The 22,938-nt window shown below is 48.7% G+C and overlaps 2 protein-coding genes and 1 gene segment (V, D, J or C); 2 read left to right on the top strand and 1 right to left on the bottom strand.

Annotated features, from left to right (window-relative positions):
* The window catches only part of LOC105706714 (immunoglobulin lambda-1 light chain-like), a 392,758-nt gene that overhangs the window by 244,932 nt on the left and 124,888 nt on the right, over nt 1-22,938 (top strand). The window lies entirely within an intron of this gene.
* Nucleotides 1-22,938, top strand: part of LOC135273040 (immunoglobulin lambda variable 5-39-like) — a 284,085-nt gene that overhangs the window by 125,378 nt on the left and 135,769 nt on the right.
* Nucleotides 875-3,883, bottom strand: PRAME (PRAME nuclear receptor transcriptional regulator). The gene is made up of 3 exons (XM_012437275.2): nt 3,573-3,883; nt 2,541-3,149; nt 875-1,451 (listed from the first exon to the last, which is right to left on the bottom strand). The coding sequence occupies exons 1-3, from the start codon at nt 3,866-3,868 to the stop codon at nt 875-877; spliced, it is 1,482 nt and encodes a 493-aa protein (XP_012292698.2). The 5' UTR covers nt 3,869-3,883.

The following is a 22,938-nucleotide window of genomic DNA, read 5'->3' on the forward strand; positions in this document are numbered from 1 at the left end:
ACGCCCGGCCACAATTTAGACGTTTTTAACAGGCCACAATTAAATTCAAAAAGGGGCTGGACCTGGTGGGATGGCTTGGTGAGGCCCAGAGTTTCGGCTCCAGCTCATGTGGAGTACTGGACATCCCCTTCCAGCACGGGGGGTCTGACTTGTGCATAGTTAAGCCCAAAACTGGCACAGCCACAGGCCAGGGATGGAGGCTTTAGAGTCCACTGGAAAACATGGAGGACTGAGTCCAGTGTCTCAGTGGGTATAGTAGTGAGGGCTCCTGTGAACTCTTGGCTTAGGAGTGTTCATTATTGGCCCCTTCCTTAGTATGTTCCACACCCCGAGTATGTACCTTGCATGCTCTGACCCTTCGAACACCAAAGAAATAAGCAAGGAGATAACAGATGCTCCAAAAATGAATGGTGCTGTGAGATCTGAGAGCTAGGACCTGGTCCAGCCTATAAGCACCATTGATGAGCAATGTCTTCTTATTTAATCAGCAGCTGGAGATTTCCTGAGGTTTAACTGGGAAAGCAGGTTCATATACTACAAGACACCAGATGCTTCATACTGCTTCTCTTTATTTTCAACATTTTTTTTTTTTTTACAACAGTCCACACAGGGATTACCTCCCACATGTACTTTCCAAGCCAGAATCCCCCTTTAGAAATTCAGATTCTGTTTCTAACTCTATAGGATGCATCTTCCCAAAGATTCCATCAGCTCCTCAGGCCAACATCTGCCCACCCCCAACTTCCCCTTTTTTCCCTCACTAACACTGAACACTTGCCTCAAACTGTGGCTGCTGTGTTGCTTCAAGATGCACTTGAATCCTAGGCTTCAGTGTCCAAGTATGCAGAATGAAGCATTTGACACGTGCACCCAGCTAGGCAGGCATGAAACAGGGGCACAGGACGGGATCTGGGTCATAGAAGGTTCTGTCCCCACAGCGAGGACAGGGGCTGGCACTGAGCCAGACCATGCCAGGCCGCCCCAATTCGCACAGCATCTCCCTAAGCCTGGTGTGCAGATAGGCAAGTCTCCCCAGGTCGAGGGTGCCATTGATGTCCTCATAACTCTCCAGGGGGACAGGATAGAGCACGTGGCTCAGATTATTCAACCCGACGACGTGGTACACGAGGCTCTCCAGGACACACATGGAGATGGGATTCCCGCAGAAGCTGAAGGTGGTAAGCTGGGAGCAGTGGTTCAGGGAAGGCAGAAGAACAAGGAGCTGGATATCCAATATACCACACTCATCTAAGTCCAGGTCCTGGAGGGTGGCGGAGGTTCTCTGTAGCACAGCTTGGAGGATCTCGGGATTTATCTTGGTCAGCATGACCCCACTTAGACTCAGGACACTCAACTGACTGATGCTGGGGCTCTGGGACAGATGTATCACATCTTCTTCTGAAAGCCGGCAGTTAGTTATCGAGAGGGTTTCCAAGGGGTTTATCACGCATCTGCAAATAGACAAAGCAGTTAGTGCTGGGGAATGGAGGAAGCGGGGTGGGGAGACTGGAGAGAGGCCCATTTCACCAAAACCCAGTCTTCCTGATGATGGTTAACTCCCAGCATGCCATGTTGTAAAGGAGCATTCAAGTGAGTACAAGTTCAGGTGCAGTCCTTTCTCCATTATTTGCTGCTTAAGTGGGTCAAGTAAACAAAAATCTCAAACGCTCCCTTGGCTAATCTGTGAGGCAGGGTCCATCCAACACAGACCTCTTAGGTGGTGTGAGAATAAATTGAATTGAGAAAGAATGCCTGATCTGATGTCTCAAGCAAGAAAGACCACCAGTGAATTTTAGTATTTGAAGACAGAACCAAAAATTCTTTCAACTTGGGCTGCTTCTGGCCACTGCATGGGCCCCAGTCACCTGTATCTGTGCCTGATGAAGCTACTGGGGAGTATTCACAGAGGACAAACTTGGGCAAGGTCAGCAACACCCAAAGGGGGTTACCAGGCTGCAAGGCTACCTTAGATCACTGTACCATCAGCAAACCGCCTACCAATTCGTGCAATTCTTCACTCTTGTTGCTTCTCCCACATCTTCAGAATCCTGCATTTCCCACACATTACCTTAACTGGAGTTCTAAATCACCCTTTACAGACAAGAAATTTGAGGCAGGTTTAGAGGTAGCAGCTCATGTTGAGAAGCTGGTGAGCGCACAGCTTACAACTTCAAATCTCACCTTTGAAGGGCTTTCCCTTCTTCAATGCCCTTCTGGCTTATTTCTGGTCATCTTAGGCATCACTTCCTAAGGAAGAATGCCTAAAGGCACTCTTGCCAGGCCCCAACCTCCCATTACAGAGTTTTCTAACAAGGAGTCACTGTTAATGGCATCTATCCTAATGTATACCTCTAACCTTTATGAGCAGTAGTTACGTGATACCATGCTTGAGGACAGAGTGGTGAACAAGATGTGTTAACTTGTAGTGAGTTGCTCACTCCTGCATTATTGGTGTCTGGCACATAGAAAATGTCCTTTAATGTTTACTGCAATAAAGAAGGGCTTTCTCTGTTCTGCAGAGAAACCTCATCATCCCTCACCTGAGCAACTGATCCAGGTGGCCTCTGAGGAAAAATAAAGAGTCCAGGTAGAGCTCCTGGAGGCAGCGAAGATTGAGGAACTGAGAGGTGAACTGGGCGATACACCGCTCCTCCTTCTGTCGGGAAATGAAGGAAGACGGATGGATGTGGGCGAGGAGTAGTTTACGCAGATTACTCATCTGGCTCAGGTGAGGAGAAAATTTCGCCAAGGTGGGCACTTTCCAGGTGCAAGTTATTTCCAAATCTTCAAGAGAGTCCAGCTGCACCATTTTCAGGACCATCTTGATATTCTGCACAGGCATTGCAAAAATCCTCAGCTTCTTACAGCACAGGTGTAGTACGTCTTTCTTTCGCCTCACCATCTTAATCAGGTGGATGAACAATTCATCACAGGCACCTTCTTTGAGGGACAGGTCTACGAGAACCTCCATTGGAGTAAAGGGCTGCTCTGCCTCTGTGCTCGAACCATCTACTTTTCTCTTCTTTCTCACGGGCTGAGCTGCTTCTGGCTCTGGAAATGAGCACAGACTGACCCTTTTTCCAGACCATACGGTCCAGAAGTCCTGATGAGAATTCTTTCGTAAATCCAGCACTTTGAGTTTCCACCTCCTGTGGGGAAAACAGATAATTAGCTGAGATGCTTTAAGATCAACTCGGAATAAGACTGAGTCTCATAATGTAGCTAAAAACCAAACAGACATCCACCTTAGATCTGCACTTTTACTCTACACTCCAGGCATCAGCTGCTCCCTTTCCCACAAGGATTCTGGGATCCTTCCTGGTCCCCACTTCCCGCCCCACCAGGAAGCAGCAGGTGCATGTTCCTTCAGACACCTCTGCATTTTAATCAGTGCCCCATGTCCAGAAACCCATTCCAAGAATGACCCCTGCAGTGGCCCCAACGCCTTCCTGAGCTTCCTTGCTGGCACCATTGGAGCCTCTGGCCCAGTCTGAGATCCTCCACACTGTGACCCTAGCTGCATCCTGCTCAGGTTCCCAGGGCCCTACAGCAAGCTGCTGGATCACACTTACCTGGGGCGAACCTCCTGGGTAAGCAGTACATCAACTCCATCAAGCATAGCTTTGAAGGTGTCCACATGAAGCTGCTGTCCCTTCATCAGCACTCCCAGAGGGAGGCAGGTGAAGGGCCAGGCCTGCACCATTGCCTTCAGGATCTGGTTGTGTCTCCCGTCAAAGGCTGCCATGAAGAGCAGCGGGAAGAGCTCCCTGGGGAGCAACTCCAGGGCAGCGATGGCCAGGGCCTCATTCTTCAGCAGGCTCTGCCCTGCCAGGTCCACGAGTCTCCGTGGCTTCATCCACATGCTCATGCTGATGAATCGGCTCTGAATGTAAGTCTGAGAAAACATGCGGGGAACAAGGCATCCCTCTCAGGCCAAGCGCAAGTGACTCTATCTTTTCCTTACCCTTCTGAGGGACCAACTTAGGGCCAAAGTCACTGTGCTAGCAACAGCAGGGGAGTTCTCAGTTCACCCTGATTCCATTCTGCAGTCGTTGGCCACAAAGGCATAGCTCTGCTGGCACCAGGATGAGCATCTCATCAAGCGTAGAGGAGGGAACAGCATGACCACTGGCCCTATCCTGTATCTACCCACTACTCTATTTAATTCTAGTCCCTCTGGGGAGTGAGAACTAAGGAGCCTGAGAGCTGACCCTGCTCATTTTGGGAAAAAGTTTCTGATGATCACTCAAAGACAATTCAAACTGGAGTGTCACATAGCCCAGGACAGCCTCCTTCTCTGGTCCAACAAGAGAGCCAGATGGGAAAGATTAGGAACACATGCACAATGCACAATGGGTGTCATTATATTTCACTAAAAAAATTTGAATGAGAAAACTACAGAAGCAACCCAACAGTATTACACAGCATTCGGAAGTAAAATTAAACACATTCTGAGACATGCATTTTAAGTGTGTCTCTTTTATGTATATTAGAGTTACTACTTTGACATGGAAATCAGGGGAGCAAACACTTCACAGTAAAACAAAACCTGTTTCTTTTTCCCTAAAACATTACTTTTTAAAAATTGACAAATAAAAATTGTGTATATTTACGGTGTACAACATGATGCTTTGAAATATGTATACATCATAGAATGGATACCTTAAGCTAATCAACATATGTATTATCTCACATACTTGTGGTGAGAACACTTAAAATGTACTCTTAGTGATTTTCATGTATTCAATATGTTGTTAACTACGGTGACCATTTTGTATACTAGAGGAATTGAAAACGCCTACACTCTCCAGCACAGTGGCTGTGTCTATAATCCCATCAGTTTGGGAGGGCGAGGTGGGAGGATGGCTTGAGCCCGGGAGTTCAAGACCAGCAACCCAATGAAACCTCATCTCTACCGAAAAATAAGAAAATGTCTTTAATTCCAAAGCATCTGAAAAAATAAATCTATGGAATATTTTTAAGCTTTTAGTTAAAAAAAGGCTAATTAGCAAATCACAAATCATTTTTAAAAATCATCAATGATGCAAATTATAATTGCTTGCCACATACTATTTAATGGTGGTAAAGTAAAATTCCAACTAATTAGATGTCTTTTATTTTCAAAAAAAAGCTGTTTAAGAAATTAGTTTAAACATATACAAAATGGCAGAAATTAAAATGTTTGGGATTCAATACAAAGAAATAATAAATGTTCGAGGTAATGGCTATGATTAATTACCATAATTTGATCACTACACACTATATGCATAAACTAAAATTTCACATGTACTCCATAAATACGTATAATTATGTATCAATTAAGAAATCAATCCAATAATGAAATAAAAATGTTTGGGATTAAGTTAGAACTACATTTAGAGGCAAGAGCAAAGCCTGTTCCTTTGTAAGGAAAGAAAAATGAAAACCGTCTAAGCAGCATCGGCCCTCATGGCCCGTGGAGACGCTGGGCTGACAGTGGAAAGAAGGCAGTGGCCACAGCCTGATGACTCCCCAGACACAGGTGTGGTGCAGAAGCCATCTACCCAGAGCTCTGGGAGGACCACAACTTTGACTCCAAGGCCTCTGGGTCCCTCCTCTGGCCCCTCAGAAGCTATCATAGGCCTTTCTGGGCATACCTCTCCTTTCAACTCCATGCTGCCAATGGGAGAGCCAAATCTGATTACATTCCTGGATCTCCAGCCAGTGAACTTTGATGGGTTTGTTTTTATTTTTCACTTACTTCAGGTTCAACGGATTGAATGGGATGTCTACTTACAAAAGGGAAAGAAAAAGTCAACAAAACCACCCAGAAAGTAAAATTGTTGGGGGAATTTTTGGCCACATCAAAATTACCCAAATATTCCAGTTAAAAGAGCTTTATGAAGAGCGTCATGTCATTCCCCTTCCCTACTCCCAAAAAATCCCCAAGTATCAAATTGTCACTTAGACTCTGTGTTCCCTAACACAGCAAACCACGTGCCTATTCAGGGAGAAACAGAGGTACAATGGAGGGTTGGCTGGGCTTCCAGACTTTGAAGGTCAAGGCTGTCCTGAAGGAAGCTGGGTCAAAATTACACTACAACTAGGAGTGAGAAGTAAGGGTGGGGCTGGGCATTTGTCATAGGACTGAGTGGATCACCGCCAAGTCAGATACGTTTTGTTTGGGGAACTGAAAAAATTTGGCCTGGATGGAGAAATTAAAAAGGGGAATGGCTAAGGAAGACAAAAGATAGGCCTAGCAAAGCCAAGGTAATCACTGAGGCAGGGGGGCAGTTCAGTCTTCCTCCCTCCCTATGGGGAAAGGATGCTTTCTTCCAGAAAGTCAGGATCCTCTTGGCAAACAGTCTTGACCAGATTAAATCTAGGAATGTGGGCTGGAGAGGTGGGACAGAGGGTCATATTGGTGACCAAACCTAGGACGGCAATGTTTTCAAGTCTGAAAGCCACTGTGGTTTCTTAGGAATTTTGGAGCCAGGGAGAGAAATAAACAAGAGCCCAAAGCACACATCCCTGCCATGAAGGAAGGCATCAGAAGACCTTCTTTATGATCAGGTGTCATCTGCCACACTGGGCTGTTCACAGGCAGCAGGGCAGGGCTCTACCCAAAACATAATCTCCAATGGCCGGTCTCTTCCTATTACTAATGTTCCCATACTTCAAGAAAACAGCTGATTCAAATGCGGCCTCAAAAAGCCTCTTCTTGCCCTTAAGTTTCTCAGGTACAGAGATTCTCATCAGTGAGATACCATCAGCCATATCAATTATACTCAAGTTTTCTCTCTTTCCATGCTAGGCACAGTGCACAAATATCAACACATTTTCTTTCACAAAAACTGGAGTTATATTTGGCATTTAGGGATCTGCTTAGGGATGATTCCTATCCTGGGCCTGATCACATATTGGCGCTTTTGAAGTTTCGGAACCTCTCCACCCAAAGAATTCTCCAGGCCTCATGCACTGTGATATCCCCACAATTCTTATATTCTACTGGCAAGTGTCTAGCTAGGGATGTTTTGGGGGGCCTGACTTGGGTGAGGAGGCTGGAATTCATTGAAGGGTGTTTTCCATTTTGGTTAACTCTCTGGAGACGATGTTCTCCAAATTTTTACCATCAACACCAAATGGCCTTTGTGAAAATAGGGTTAAACTACAATATGCTCTACATTTTCTTTAATTCCCAGGCAATCATCTTTACTCTTCAGCTGCAGGAGACTTAGATTAGTAACAAAAGTCACTGTCAATGTCCCTAATCATTAAGCACCTTCTGGGCACAGCAAAGGCCACAGCAGTTCTCCTCATTACCTCAAATAGCCTTCACAGAAAATCTAACGTTCACTGTCATTTTCATGTTTAGCCTTGTAAGTCCTTGACTCTGTGCGGGGAACAACCTGCTCAGCTCCAGGCAGGCAGGAACTGTTACCCCTTATGTGAGGAGGGGTTTACACAGATCATTTCCCTCCTTAACAGTCAAACAATGTCAGCGTTAAGAAAGAGCTGACTGATTGCCAGGCATGGTGGCTCACGCCCGTAATCCCAGCACTTTGGGAGGCCAAGGTGGGTGGATCACCCGAGGTCGGGAGTTCGAGACCAGCCTGACTAACAAAGAGAAACCCTATCTCTACTAAAAATACAAAATTAGCCAGGTATGGTGGCACACGCTTATATTCCTAGCTACTCGGGAGGCTGAGGTAGGAGAATCACTTGAACCCAGGAGTGGAGCTTATGGTGAACCGAGATCGTGCCACTGCACTCCAGCCTGGGCAACAAAAGCGAAACTCTGTCTCAAAAAAACAAAAAAACAAGTAAGAGCTGATAAGTTTCAGAAAAACCATGGGAAAACAGAAAAACTGCACAAGTCCAAAAGTTAGGGAAGTTTCTATGGGATCCCAGCTTCCGGGAGATCCAAGGAAGGAGGAACTGCAATGAAGTCTGAGCTGTGCAATCTCCCTGAGGCAGGGGACACTCCTCTGTCCAGTTTCACACTGCCTGTTCGTCCAGTGGTAACGGAGAAAGCAGCACCAGAGCACAATTGCACAAAGGTGCTGTCCTTCCTCCCAGGGTCAGGGAAGAGTGAAGAGACTGGGGCCCAGCATGACTCCTAAGGTCCAGGCATGAACTGGGGCGACATTTCTGCATGTTCTGTTCTTATGGTCCTTGTGGGCTGCACAGGCCAGAGTGGCGTCTGAGCTCATGACAGGGGTGGCCCTCTTCTCTAGTCACAGAATCCCAATGGGGACCACGAAAGTATCTGCCCTGGGTCCTTTAGGTCTTTCAAATGTTTCTGTGCAGCTGATTTGCCTCTCCTGGCCTGTGCTGCCTCGGTGGTCCTCTCCTTCTGCACCCTGGAATGTCAGACTACCTCTCCTGGAGTCTGGGATGTGACTGAGATGCTGGAAGATACCCTTCCACTGGCATTTACAGAAATCAAAGAATTCTCCCCAATTCCACTGAGCTATTTTGGAGAACACGACAAGCCACAAGGTGTAGGGGATAAAAAAGCCCAGCTGTTTCCCTCCATCCAGAGGCACTGTGAATGCAGGAAGATGCTCCCTTCTGGGTGCCACAGGAAGACCCTGACTCCTCTGGTCTGCTGAGGGCTGGAGCCCAGTTCCCACGCCAGCAGCTCTCCTGAGGTTATTTTCCCAACCCTTCAACAGAGAAGATTCCACCGGAATCCAGGAAGTCTTTGATCTCCAGTCAGGTCTTTCATTAGTCTGACATATTTTGCCCTAGATGCCTTTTAAAAATTTTTACATCTCTGTTGACCCTTTCTGCCCCTTCCAGTACTCAATGGGGTTTGGTTTCCCTTCAGATAAAAAATCTCTAGACCTAAAAATGACAAGGTCACCCTGGGTACAGCCGGTTAATCCCATGGGATGTGCTTCTCAAGGCACAGTGTGGAGGCTAAGAGTCTGCTGTCATTCCAGGCTCAGGGGAGCAGAGGGACTTGGAAGGAAAGTGATGCTGGACAGGGAATGGTCCAGAGCTGCTGATGTGGACCAAGCATAAGGGGAGGAGAGCAGAGCAGGAAGCCAGGACTCCTGGCTCTCAGACAGCTGTGTCCCTTAAAAGCTGGTAACTTGTGAGTCAAGTGGAGACACTGTGGGCATAGTTTGGGGGATGGGAGTGTCCTGAGGGCCTGGCTTTGTTTGCCTCGGTGTGGGTGAGGTGTCAATGGGATTGACCGTTGCCCCACCCCCATGGCACAGTGAGACCAATGGAGAGTATGGGGAAAGAGCTGACTATCAATCCAGAAGCGGAAATGAGAAAGAGGTTAAAAGGGAAGCAGAAGGACTCAGTCTTGGCCTCTGGGTCAGAGAGGGATGCTCTCTGGGACTTTTCCACTTCCTCCTCCTCACTCGACAGCCTCATCGGACTCTGCTTTTCAGGACAGAGCCAGAGACACTGCAATCTGGTACCGTGTCCCGGTCTCCAGCTATCCCTCAATCTCTAGGCCATAGAGGTGATAGCAGCTGAGACGATAAGCAAGGTGCATCAGGCTGTCTGGCACTTTCCACTGGAACAACAAAGGGGAGCAACAGTCCTCAGGGATCCCAAGGGCACTGACCTCACAATGGACTGAAAAAAATCCTCTAGGTCCGTGTTGAGGGCTGGTAGGAAGCTGGGGCAGGCCGGCCCTGTGGACATACTCAACGCTAAGTGTCTGGCACAGCTGATCCTCTCCCCTTGATTTACTCAAAACCTCTTACTGAAAGTGTGGAGTACATCAACTGCTATTTTGGGTGACAAGGAGGAATACCTAGTCATGATCTTCCTCTCAGGGTACCTCTGAGGCCTGGACTTTCCATTCTTTATTTTTAGACAGTCTTGCTCTGTAACCCAGGCTGGAGTGTAGTGGCACAATCTTGACTCACTGCAACCTGCACCTTCCCGGTTCAAGTGATTCTCCTGCCTCAGCCTCCTGAGTAGCTGGGATTACAGGTGCCCGCCACCATGCCCGGCTAATTTTTGTATTTTCAGTAGAGATGAGTGTCACCATGTTGGCCAGGCTGATCTTGAACTCCTGACCTCAAGTGATCTGCACGCCTATTTGATTTTGCTGTGACCATTAAATATGTTTTTTTCAAAGCACTAATAACTCTCTCTGTTATAAATGTACAGAGAAGTGAAAAAAATAGCAAAACTAGTTTGTTGAGCATACTGTGATATAAATATTAAGAATCAAAATGTTTTGTTGCTTTGCAAAAAACTTATCAACAGGTCGGGGCGCGGTGGCTCACGCCTGTAATCCCAGCACTTTGGGAGGCCGACCTGGATAGATCACCTGAGGTCAGGAGTTCGAGACCAGCCTGGCCAACATGGTGAAACCCTGTCTCTGTTAAAAATGCAAACAATTAGCTGGGCATGGATGATGACATGGGAATGCACCACCATGCCCAGCTAATTGTTTATATTTTTAGCAGAGACTCACCATGTTGTAGTCCCAGCTACTTGTGAGGCTGAGGCAGGAGAATCGCTAGAACTCGGGAGGCAGAGGTTGCAGTGAGCCAAGATTGCACCACTGCACTCCAGCCTGGGAGACAGAGGGACTCTATCTCAAAAAAAAAAAAAAAAAAAAAACAAACCAACTTATCAAGAGTAGTGTGAACAGTGTCTGCCCCCTTCTTCCAACATGAAGTACACAAGTGTTCTATGTTTTGAACAGTGACACTGGGAAGCCTGGAGAAGCTTCCAACAATTTACCCTTTGTGCCTTCTCATGACACATCTCTGAGAGTGCCTTCAGTGTGAAGACTTTTGCCGTGGTCCCTCTGGGACATCTTAATCCTTTCTGTCACATCCATTTTCTTCATTTACTCTGCTCTAGAGATGGAGAATACAAGCCTAAAGCTGAATAAGCTGGATTCTGTCTCACAACGATGGGGTAAAATAACTCCTCATGTCTGGTAAAGCTTAAAAACTTACCAAAGCATTTTGCTTTCCTGGGCTCATTAATGCCTCACTCAAGATACATAACCCAGCAGCGGGCTTATTGAGTTTTCCCTTCTGGGTGCAGGTAACTGGTGGTCAGCAAGGGTGATGTGTGTGCATCCATCTGAATTGCAGTGCAGACCATGGGATGGTGACATGGGAATGCAGCCCCTAGCTCCTAGTCCAGGGCTCCCTACAGCTGTGTGTTTGTGCCAGCCTGCCATGGGTATGGCTGGAGAAGCGAGTTAAAATGGGGACACCCCATTCCATATGTGGCTGCCACAGACAGGTTAGGGATGAGAGCAGCAGCCTCCATATAGGTGGTATCCCTCACCTCAGTCTAGGAGACGGCAAGTCTATGTTTAGCAGAGAGGTCTGTGGGCTCTGCCAGGTCTTTCAGGAGGATGAGGAAGGGGGGTATGATATGCCCAGTAAAAAAAAAAACAAAAATCTGCACTCACTGCCTTGAGGCACCTTAGCCCAGCAGCTGTTTGCCTGCGGTGCCAGACTCAGAGCAACTCCTAGAACACCCCTTGCCAGGAAGGAGGAAGTAAATGCACTGGTGGCCTCAACCCCCAGCTCTGCATGGAGGCCCTTCCAACCTCTGTGGCAGGGATAAGAAGGGTGTGGGGAGCCTAGAAGGCAGAGCCCTGGGGCATCTCATTCTCTCTGCACAGGTGAGACACACTAAGGAGGTGATCTTCTGGCAGCCCAGGACTGACGACCTACCTGGTCAACCAGGGCTGACCCTTCTCTGTTCTCCCAAGCTTCCCTGAGGTCATGACCTCGCCCCTCTCCTCTCTGCATGCACCCCTCCTCTCAGGGTCTTGGGCTCAGTCTATGACACCAGCCACTCTTGAAGCTAGGGTTTTGGGATACGAGGTTACCATTTTCTGTCCTGAAGGCAGCAGCACCACTGGGGGGTTATATATTGGGTGTCTGGATACCAACAGCACTTGAGCACGGCCCCACAGTCCCACGTACAGGGTCGTCCTTGAGCCTCTGGTCCTGGCACTAGTCTCCAGGCTTCTAGCCAGGTGGCACCCAAAGATGAAGCAGTGCAATCTTGTTGCTCACTTTGCAGGACCGACACTTACCCCTACTGGCCCAAGGCCAAGGGGCAGTGAGACAAAGCCTCTCTGAGCTCACACTCTCCGACACCCCTCGAAAGTGCGGGCTTTGGTGGCTGATTACCCTGGTTCTGAATGTAATCATGGCTTTGGCAATAAGGTCCGCAACACATTAGGGTTTTTTCTTTTCTTTTTTTTTTTTTGAGAAGGAGTTTTGCTTGTCACCCAGGCTGGAGTGCAATGGCACGATCTCGGCTCACTGCAACCTCTGCCTCCTGGGTTCAAGCAATTCTCCTGCCGCAGCTTCCCGAGTAGCTGGGACTACAGGTGTGTGCCACCACTCCTGGCTAAGTCTTTTTTTATATTTTTAATAGAGATGGGGTTTCACTATTTTGGCCATGCTAGTCTTGAACTCCCGACCTCAGGTGATCCGACCGCCTCGCCCTCCCATACTGCTGGGATTGCAGGCAGGAGCCACTGTGCCCAGGATAGGGTTGATTCTTATACAAAAACAGCAGGACAAGATGAGTGAAATGCCCTTTTGGGGACATGACCTGAAACTATAAAAGCAGCTCCTGCCTCTTCCTCTGTGAGGGACTCAGGATGCAGCTCCCATCTGGCTCCTGAGGACAAGGACAGAGGGAAACAGGGCTTCTCTGGGCACCCGAGACGTTTCAGGGGACTTTCTTACCCGCAAATGCCTTCGTTCCATTTCGAAGCGATTCTGGCTGGCCTCAGGACCTCCGACACTTGGATTTCTAGGTCTCAGTCACCTGCTTCCATGCATGTTTGAGAGTAATAAGCAAGATGCTCCGAAGACAAGGACACATGTATAATATTTACGAAACAATGGCCTCCTCTGAAAACCTCTGCAAGTACTGCTGAGGAAACTGACAACCGGACACTCAATACGGCCCTTTCAGTGCAAATCTCTAGCTCCAAACCTGAGCACCAGTGTCTCCTGGGCTCAACCAGGCGGCAGTAGGAACAGACCATGTGTTGTGGTCAAGGACCCTGACTACCGTCCTGCAGCCACATTTCTGCGTCTGCTCCCGCCTTCCTAGGATGCCGACGCCACTGGGTGGGCCATTCCCAACCCCCGTTACCTTCAGAGGGGCAGAGTCCCAGAGCACGTACCGCACTGCGAATGCGCGCCCACCCTGAGGAGCTCCAACCACGAGAGCCGCCGCCGCGGTTCAAAGCATCGCTCTAGACACACCGCCTCAACTGTGGCCCGTGTTCCAGGGCAGGCGGCTCGGGGTGACCCAAGTGGGGTACATCATTTTCTTTGGTCTTCGACCCATTTCCAGAGAGAAAACAGGGACTGGGGACGAGGGTGGTGCCAGGGCACAAGCCCAAGGTCACCCTGGGGGGCAGCGAGGACTCAGGGTTTGAACTCACGTTTTTCCACAGATAGTGCGCCACGCCGCGAAGCTGCTGGAAGGAAAGAGCAAGATGGTGACTCAGCAAGCGCCCTAGCGGCAGCGGGGGGAACAGCAGTCCCGTCTGACCAATCCCCGTTTCTCGTTCCTTCCCGGGTGAAATCTTACAAGAACCAGTGGGGTCAGAACTGGGAGGAGGAGGGGCAGAGGGGGTAGGGGAGGAGGAGGGGCAGAGGGGGTAGGGGAGGAGGAGGGGCAGAGGGGGTAGGGGAGGAGGGGAGACGTGGCGGGCGATGAGATAAGACAATGGGGTAGGGGAGGAGGGGAGATGACAGTGGGAAAGGAGGGGGCGGGGGAGGGTCAGGTATGGGGGAAGGGAGATAGGACGGGAGAGGGATGGGGAAAGGCAATGGGGTGGGGATGGAGGATGGGGAACAGTCTGGGGGAAGGGTGGGGATGGGAGAAGAAAGACAGTGGTGGTGGGGGTTGGGATGGGGGAAGGGAGATTTCAGCGCAAATCTCTAGCTCCAAACCTGAACACCAGTGTCTCCTGAGCTGAACCAGGGGGCAGCAGGAACAACAGATCATGTGTTCCATCACAAGTGACCCCTGTGGTCAAGGACCTGCAGCCACAGGGTGCCTATACCTTCCTAGGTGCTGGGGGTTGGGGATGGTCCACCCAGTGGCATAGGTATTCTAGGAAGGCGGGAGTAGAGGGTGGGGGAGGGGTGGGGAATGGGAGACAGAGTGGGGGTGGGGTGGGGATGGGAGACAGAGGGTGGGGGAGGGGTGGGGATGGGAGACAGAGGGTGGGGGAGGGGTGGGGATGGGAGACAGAGGGTGGGGGAGGGGTGGGGGAAGGGAGAAAGAGGTTGGAGAAGGGGTGGGGGAAGGGAGACAGGAGGTGGGGGAGGAGTGGAGATGGGAGAACAGAGAGGGTGGGGGAGGGGTGGGGATGGGGAATGGAGACAGGGTGGGGGAGGGGTGGGGACGGAGGAATGCAGACGGTGGGGGAGGGGTGGGGATGGGGAATGGAGACAGGGCAGGAAGGGGTGGGGATGAGGGAAGGGAGAAAGAGGTTGGGGAAGGGATGGGGGGAGGGAGACAGAAGTTGGGGAAGGGGTGGAGATAGGGGAACAGATGGGGGAGGGGCAGGGATGGGGAATAGAGACAAGGGGAGGGGGAGGGGTGGGGAATGGCGACAGAGGGACGGGTGGGGATGAGGGAAGGGAGAAAGAAGTTGGGGAAGTGGTGGGGATGGGGGAAGGGAGAAAGAAGTTGGGGAAGTGGTGGGGATGGGGGAAGGGAGAAAGAAGTTGGGGAAGGGGTGGGGATGGGGGAAGGGAGAAAGAAGTTGGGGAAGGGGTGGGGATGGGGGAAGGGAGAAAGAAGTTGGGGAAGGGGTGGGGATGGGGGAAGGGAGAAAGAAGTTGGGGAAGGGGTGGGGATGGGGGAAGGGAAACAAGTTGGGGGAGGAGTGGAGATGGGAGAACACAGAGGGGCGGGGATGGGGGAAGGAAAACAGGGTGGGGCAGGGATGGGAAGGGGGAAGGGAAATGGTGGAGGTGGGGATGAGCGAAGAAAGGTTGGGGAGGGGTGGGGATGGGGAGGAAGATGGAGGGTGGCAGAAAGGGGTAGAGGAGTGTTGGGGACGGGTGAATGGGTGACGCCTGTGGCCTTGCCCACGGGACAGCAGCGGGGACAGGGTGGAGAAAGGGGGTATAGCTGGTGAATGGAGAGGTGGTGGGGAGGTGCCAGACTGGCTGGGAAAGTGGGATGGGGGGTTCTGGGATCAGGGAGAGGTCCAGGTGTGGACCCTGCCCTGGGTCTGTGCTTCTACCAACCCCTTTCTCTCAGTGGGATGCGGGGTGCAGGGGCCGGTTCCAGGGTCCCCTGGGCAGAGGTCCTCGCCCCATTCCGTCCCACTGGTCTAGAAAAGATGCCGCTGCCCTTGGCCGGGTAAATCTTCATATTTACCTACTTCTGCAACCCCGCAAGGCTGAAGAAACCCCCACTGGGATTCAATTTACTTGCGCTCTATCTTGAGCGCGCGTACTTCGTCCTCCCGCGAGTCAGTTTTCCAGAACCTTCTGACGCCTGCGCATGCGCCTCTCGCCTCCCCGTGCTTCCGCATTCCACAGAAACCCATGCATTCAGGCCACACCCCTTCCCCGTGCCTCCAGAGGACTCGGCCCTGCTTTCCCTGCATTGAGGACTGCTCCTTTTGTCGCCAATACATACCTGTTGATAGGTCACACCTGGGGAACGGGTGGGGTGTCCCGGAGCGGTGCCAAGTCACGGCGGGTCCTGCTTCTGGCCGTTGGGCAGCTGTGCCCTGAAGCCTCGCGGGGATCCCACGTCTGGTGCCAGCAGGGGGCACTGGAGTCAACAGGAACTGTAAGCAAAACTCACTTCCTCCCGGGCCTTCTAGGGGTACAGTCAGGTTTCTGCAGAGATGGGGAGGGTCTTTTCCGGGTGAGGGGAGAGGGAGGGGCTAGGAGCCAAGCGGAAGGGCCCCATGTTCCCCGCCCAGTCCACGTGTTCCTGCCTCCCTCTCCCTTCACCTGGAAAAGTGCTTTGCTGAGCTCCAGGAATCTCTTTGGGTTTTTAAAACTTTTCTCAGTCAGGCCTGGGAAGTACTCAGCCTCCACAAACTGTATTTTCCTGAAAGGGGGACCCCAAATCTCCTGCCATAGGCTATGATGATCATGGTGACTAAAGAGCAACAGGCAGTGTGGTGAGGCTGGCTGGCTTTTTGTGACTCTGGCCTGCCATTCCCCGACGGATCCCCATGCTAGTGAACAGAGCTGCAGGTTCCCAGCTGCGCAGCTGGATGAATGCGCGAACAGAACATAGGTACATACAAAGGAAGTCATTGCATTGATCCAGATTCGACCAGGGATTGCCACATAGAATGAGCTGATAAGGCCGGGCGTGGTGGCTCACGCCTGTAATCCAAGCACTTTGGATGCCAAGGCAGGTGGATCACCTGAGGTTGGGAGTTCAAGACCAGCCTGACCAACATGGTGAAACCCTGTCTTTAAAAAATAAATAAATAAATAAATAAAAGAATGGGGCTGATAAAAACCGTCATGTTTTCACCTTAGAAATGGAGACTCAGCCTCCCCCTCTCTGCTTGAGGCATTCAGCAAAGGTTTGTCCTTCAGTGGCTGTGGCTGTTGAAAGATTTGCAATTTCTGACGTATACAAAGTTTAGATTGAAAACATAACACAAAACAAGAAGACCATTGTTTTAAAGTGGCAGTTGTAGCTAATCATCTCAAGACAGCCAACAAGGCAGCCCCCTGGCAGGGTTGCCCAGGACTCCTTTTCTGAGACCTGAGCAGGGAGCAGCCATAGGAGCTTGAAGGGCCGGAGTTCAGGGCATGGGAATGGGCTGCACACGTCTTGAGGGAGTACGGTGCTTGTCCAGTTTGAGAAGGGAAAGAAACTGGGGCAGAGGGGAGGCTGAAGAGAAAGCAGTAGATGGACAGTGCGGGATTGAAAAGGGGATCCATTTGAAGACTGGCCACCATTATTTATTTTAGTCATCTGATTGCTGTTGCTCCACTGAGATTGATGCGTGGAGAACAAGTTGGGGAGTGGAGCAAATGTCAGGGAGGGGAGAGAAGAAAGTGAACATGACCCTGGTCCTGCCTCATAGAACAAAGCGTGATCATGGAAGTCCACAGAGGAGGACAGATAGAGAGGAATCATGGCATGGGCAGGTTGCCGGTAAGAGGGAGAGAGGAGAGAGGATTGTGGAGGATCCCTGCGGAGTGCTGACTGTCAGTTGAGGCTGGTCCTTTCTTTTATGGTGATGGGTGTGTGAAAGTTGCAGATACCAAAATAAACTTACCTTTTGTTGACCCAAACTAAAACCCTGAGGATATGAAAGGGAAGGGCTCCTGCTTACATGGCTGAGATAAAAGCCATCTCAGGAAGCCAGGCATATTGGCTCACCCCTGTAATCCTAGCACTTTGGGAGGCCAAGGTTGGAGGATCCCCTGGGGCCAGGAATTCAAGACCAGCCTGAGCAATTTAGCAAGACCTCATCTCTATTTTTAAAAAGGAATGGCTGTCTCAGGGCTTTCTGAAACACCTCTGCAAGACATTCCCATTTTAGGACCACAGCAATTTAGATAAGGTGTTTTTGAAAGAACACCTGCCGGCCAGGCGTGGCGGCTCACACCTGTAATCCCAGCACTTTGGGAGACCGAGGCAGGCAGATCACCTGAGGTAAGGAGTTTGAGACCAGCCTGACCAACATGGAGAAACCCTGTCTCTACTAAAAATACAAAAAATTAGCCAGGCATAGTGGTACATGCCTGTAATCCCAGCTACTTGATAGGCTGAGGCAGGAGAATCGCTTGAACCCTGGAGGTGGAGGTTGTGGTGAACCAAGATTGTGCCGTTGCACTCCAGCTTGGGCAACAAGAACGAAACTCTGTCTTAGAAAGAAAGAACTCCTGTCTAGGAACAGCATCTCCACCAATGAACTGATGTCAGCTGTGGTTTTGAGTCTCCATAATCAATGAACTCTGTTTCTAAGCAGCTTATCTAAACCTCTCCTTTTGCTGGTAAAACCTTCCCTTTGCCCTCCCCTCTTCAGATGCATATGCAGCTTGCCATAGCTATGCATCTTAGGTTATAATGCTTCTTTTCTTTTTTAAATTTCTTTTTTTTGTAAATGTGGGAATTGGAAAATTTCCTCTTCAAAGTTTCCTTTCTTGTTTAAGAAAAATTCATAAGTGTTGGAAATAATAGTTTGTTTTTCTTCAAAAGCCTTCTTGCCTTTTTGCTAGAAGCCCTATCCTATGTAGCTGTTAAACATGCTTACAGGCACGTAGTGCATTCTATGCCCTTGTACTTTAACCAAGGTATCTCTGCTGGGCGTGCTCACAGGCATGTCCCAGCTCACAGCCTATGTCCCTTCCATATTTGGACTTCCTTTTTTTGCTCTCCGTTGCTTTTTGCCTGTTTATAAAAGTTTCAAGTTATTAGCCAATCGGGTTTTAGTTTAGATTGTGAGGTCTGGCTCTAGCCAGCGAAGATCACACACAGCAGTCAGGACAACCCGAATGTGAAATACGTCTGCTTTCCTTTGTTCTTGGTATTCTAATGGAAGGATTGCTAGTGGGAGTACCCTTTCTGCAGGAAGTAAAAAGAATTGCTTTGCTGAGAGATCCTTTGTCCCAGTACTAATTTTTCTTTGTGGCACCAAAAGAAAAATTTTATACATAACAGTAAATTTATTTTTATTTCTATTTTTATACTTACTTGTTTTTTTAAACAGGGGTCTTGCTTTGTCACCAAGGTTGGAGTGTAGTGGCATAATCATAGCTCACCGTAGCCTCCAAATCTCTGGCTCAAGCAATCCTCCCACCTCAGTCTCCTGAGTAGCTAAGACAACAGGCATGCACCACCTCACCTGGCTAATTTATGTATTTACTTTATTAATTTTTTTTTTTGTAGAGACAGAGTCTCACTCTGTGGCCCAGGCTGGTCTTGAATTCCAGGCCTCAAGTGTTCCTCATACCTTAGCCTCTCCAAGTGCTGGGATTACAGACATGAGCCACTGTGCCCAGCCTATAATTCTGTTTTCTAATTCCTGAATAAATTAAACAATTTGGAGGTGTTTTTTGTCTGATGGTTCTTTTTGATCGACAGTTGGAATGGGAGAGGAACAGTGTGAGGGCAAACATCAAGTGCTTTGCTAAGCTCCGGATGCTTTTACTGGACAAGAGACACAAAATACAATAAGATGTCTGTAATGTTTGATTTTTTCCAGGTTTCCTGAGGTATAATTGACAAATAAAAATTGTATGGATTCAAGGTGTACAATTCATATACATTGATACATGTATATACTAATCAAATTAGTTAACACATTTTTCACCACAATAGTCAACGTATGTATTTGTGTGTGTGTGTGTGTGTGTGTGTGTGTATGTGATGAGTAAACCTAAGATATGCTCTCTTAGAAAATTTCAATTAATAATATAGTATTATTGGCCGGGCGCGGTGGCTCAAGCCTGTAATCCCAGCACTTTGGGAGGCCGAGGCGGGTGGATCACGAGGTCAAGAGATCGAGACCATCCTGGTCAACATGGTGAAACCCCGTCTCTACTAATACAAAAAATTAGCTGGGCATGGTGGCGCGTGCCTGTAATCCCAGCTACTCAGGAGGCTGAGGCAGGAGAATTGCCTGAACCCAGGAGGTGGAGGTTGCGGTGAGCCGAGATCGCGCCATTGCACTCCAGCCTGGGTAATGAGCGAAACTCCATCTCAAAAAAAAAAAAAAAAAAATATATATATATATATATATATATATATAGTATTATTAACTATAGTCACTATGCTGTATATTAGAGCCTTGGGACTTACCATCTTTTTTTTTTTTTAGACAAAGTCTCTCTCTGTTGCCCAGGCTGGAGTGCAGTGGTACCATCTTGGCTTACTGCAACCTCTGCTGCCTGGGTTCAAGCGATTCTCCTGCCTTAGACTACCAAGTAGCTGGGATTACAGGCACCCACCACCACGCCCAGCTAATTTTTTGTATTTTTTAGTGGAGACGGGGTTTCACTAAGTTAGCCAGTCTGGTCTTGAACTCCTGATCTCAGGTGATCCACCAGTCTCAGCCTCCCAAAGTGCTGGGATTACAGGCGTGAGCCACCACACCTGGCCTAGGACTTACCACCTTATAACTAAACTTTTGTAGCCTTTGACCAACATCTCTCCATCCTCCCACCCACAGCCCCTGGAAACCACCATTCTACTATGCCTCTGTGAGTTCCACTGTTTATTTTTCTTTTTTTCCCCTTTCCTTTAATATTTTTGTATTTATTGTATTAACAAATAATGTCAAAAGAGTTCCACTTTTTAGATTCCACATATTATTAGCTCATACAGTATTGTCTTTCTGCATCTGGCTTATTTCACTTAGCATAATTTCCTCCAGGTTCATTCATATTGTTGCAAATGACAAGGTTCCCCCTTATTATTTTTTTATGACTGATGATGTCTGTCTGCAATATTTGAAAAAAATGCAGGTCACATGAATGATTAATGTAATTCTATTCATGTAAAATTGTGTATGACCATAACGTTCACTCACACGCATATTTGATTGTCAGCTGTCTGCAACCAGCATTTCGAAACCAGAATTCTTTGTCAATGCTTGTGAATAATTTTGTAAAAAGTACCCCCCAGGATGACAGTGTTTCCTGTTGGCAGCAGGACTGTTTCCATACAGTAGGGCTATGCTGGGTGCAGTGCAGCCAGGCATACTGTGCCCACAGGCCAGTCTGTGCTGCTGACTCTTATCCCTGTGCTTGGGAAAACAGTGTCCACTGCTGAGTCTATGTATATCTGAATTTGCTGCTCAAGAAAAAGGTCATTCATAGCTGTTGGACGCTGAATCATATAGAGGGACAGACGGTGGCTGAGGAAACCTTATCTCTGATGTGCATAAGGGGTTAGATCTGCTGGTGGGACAGGAAGATGAAGAAACCTGTGGCTCTAAACCTGGAATTTCCAGCCCTCAGTCTCTGCTGTCCTTGGCCCTCTCATCTGTATGAAACCTGGAAAGGTGGACCACGTGGGTTAGGTGGGTTAGAGGTGAAGGAGATTAGGAAGCTTTCATGTTCTCTCTCATCTCCCTTGGTTATATAACACACTCTTCTACACCTACTTTATTAGAGTTTCTGCTCTACAAACATGCCTGAACTCTAGAGACTTTTGAAAGTGCAGAGGAATGCAGGAACTCGTTCCATCTAGAGAATTTTCTACCACTAGAATCAGTGAACACATCTCTGCAAGGCTCAGAATTTCAAGTGACAGGATTTGGGGATTTAAAAGAAAACTACATCTTTGGATAAACCACAAAGCAAAAGGGAAGCTTCACAGGTTTCCCTGCTTCTTGGGTCTCAGTGAGGACTGATTCAGCCAGTCTCGGGCACTTGAAGACCTCCTGGGAGATCTGCACTAGGAAATGCTTTTCAGTACAGCCTGGGGCAGGTAAGGGACCCTTGCTCTCATATTCTGCTGCCTGATAATGCATCCAGAGAAGAATGAGGCCTGTGAGTATGGGAAGATAAAATTCCACAGACAAGGTCTCATCATTCTCCCACGACACCCCTAGCTCTGCATTTCCAAAGAAGAGCATCTTCCCAGCATGAAGACCCAGGAACAAAGAGGGAGCTTCTCACATGGGTGAACAGGACAGAAGCTGCCTTGGTCAGTGGAAGGAAACTTCTTAGCTCACATCTGACCCAGAATCAGCCACACCTGTGCAGGATCACCTGCATGTGAGCATCATGTAGTTGCTCCATGAGTAAATGCCTTGTGTGACTCTTGGGTAAAATCCTACCAGTGGTGGCATTTTTCTGCCATTTGCTTCAACTGATGTATTTTGTAATTCACTTTAGGACACTTGAATAAGATAAGCATGTCAGGTGTGAGATGTATTGAACAGGAAAAGCAGAGGTTTCCTGTATCAATGCCTGTGGCTTGTGTTCACGCCCATACCTCATGGAAATGGAAAAACAAGAGAAAATGATAATCTGCTCAAAAAAGTGCTGAGAAATACTATTGTGTTAATATATCTACAACTCATTTACTGTGCTAAAGGAACATTAACTTAGGTCATTTTTATGGGAAGATCCCTAACCCTCAAACATTACAGTAAAAATATTTCAGTTTAAATGATCATTAAAAGGCCGACGTTTGATTAAAATCTGGAGTCTTTTGCTTTCGGTGTTCTAATCAGCCCATGCGTGCAGGGAGCTGGCTACCCTCCCAGGCCCTGCCTGGCTCCATGTTCAAGTAGAGCATGACCCCACAGGCAGCTGTAGGAACTGATGAGGGGAAACCGTTTGCATCAGGGACTCACAAATTTGGCTCAGGATTTTCCCAGGTCCCTGTCCCAAGCCCAGGCTGGTTCGAGGACATTCAGAAGAGCTCATCATTATGGGTCTAGGACTTCCCTGGTCCTGCTCTCCTTTATTCCTTCCCCAGTGACCTTGGAATTGTCACTCTGTCTCATAGGATCTTTCTTTCCCTGTCAAGTGCACTCCCGAAATTCTCTGCTCCTGGGTTAGCAAATCTCTAGAACTTTAGAAAAAGCAGTGCTGGGTCACCCACATGGGGCTGCAGAAAGCTGGCCCAGGACCAGACGCACAGGCAGCTGGCTGGGTCCCCACAGGGCTGCGTGGTGGTCACTAGGTAGAGGGGAGGGACCAAGAACCACTCCCCTGAGCGTCTTCAGGGCCGCGTGATGTAGAGAGGGGCTGGGACTGGTCTGGACTCATGTGAGCCACACATGTCCCCACACAGTAGCATCTTCCTAGAGGTCACGAATGATTTTGTTTGCTGTGCTGCCCCAGATCACCTAATTTATTACCTGTTAATTTCCCACACTACACATCATTTATGTCTCTGAATTCTTCACTTGTGAGCAAATGTCACATCTGACCCGAACTGGTTTACATCACAGATCCCCTTCAGGCGTCCCACTGTCTTTTCAGATCCTCACACACCCAAGACCCTTCCCTG

This window comes from Aotus nancymaae, unplaced genomic scaffold, assembly GCF_030222135.1.
Source record: "Aotus nancymaae isolate 86718 unplaced genomic scaffold, 86718_ANA_hifiasm-v0.15.2.pri h1tg000210l, whole genome shotgun sequence".
In the NCBI taxonomy this organism is placed as follows: domain Eukaryota; kingdom Metazoa; phylum Chordata; class Mammalia; order Primates; family Aotidae; genus Aotus; species Aotus nancymaae.

Excerpts from the sequence above, each read along its gene's own strand:
- PRAME (XM_012437275.2), bottom strand. The coding sequence starts at position 3,868 with ATGAGCATGTGGATGAAGCCACGGAGACTCGTGGACCTGGCAGGGCAG. Across the intron at positions 3,150-3,572 it reads ACCCAGGAGGTTCGCCCCAG|GAGGTGGAAACTCAAAGTGC; the intron begins GTAAGTGTGATC and ends TTTTCCCCACAG. Across the intron at positions 1,452-2,540 it reads CACCTGGATCAGTTGCTCAG|ATGCGTGATAAACCCCTTGG; the intron begins GTGAGGGATGAT and ends GTCTATTTGCAG.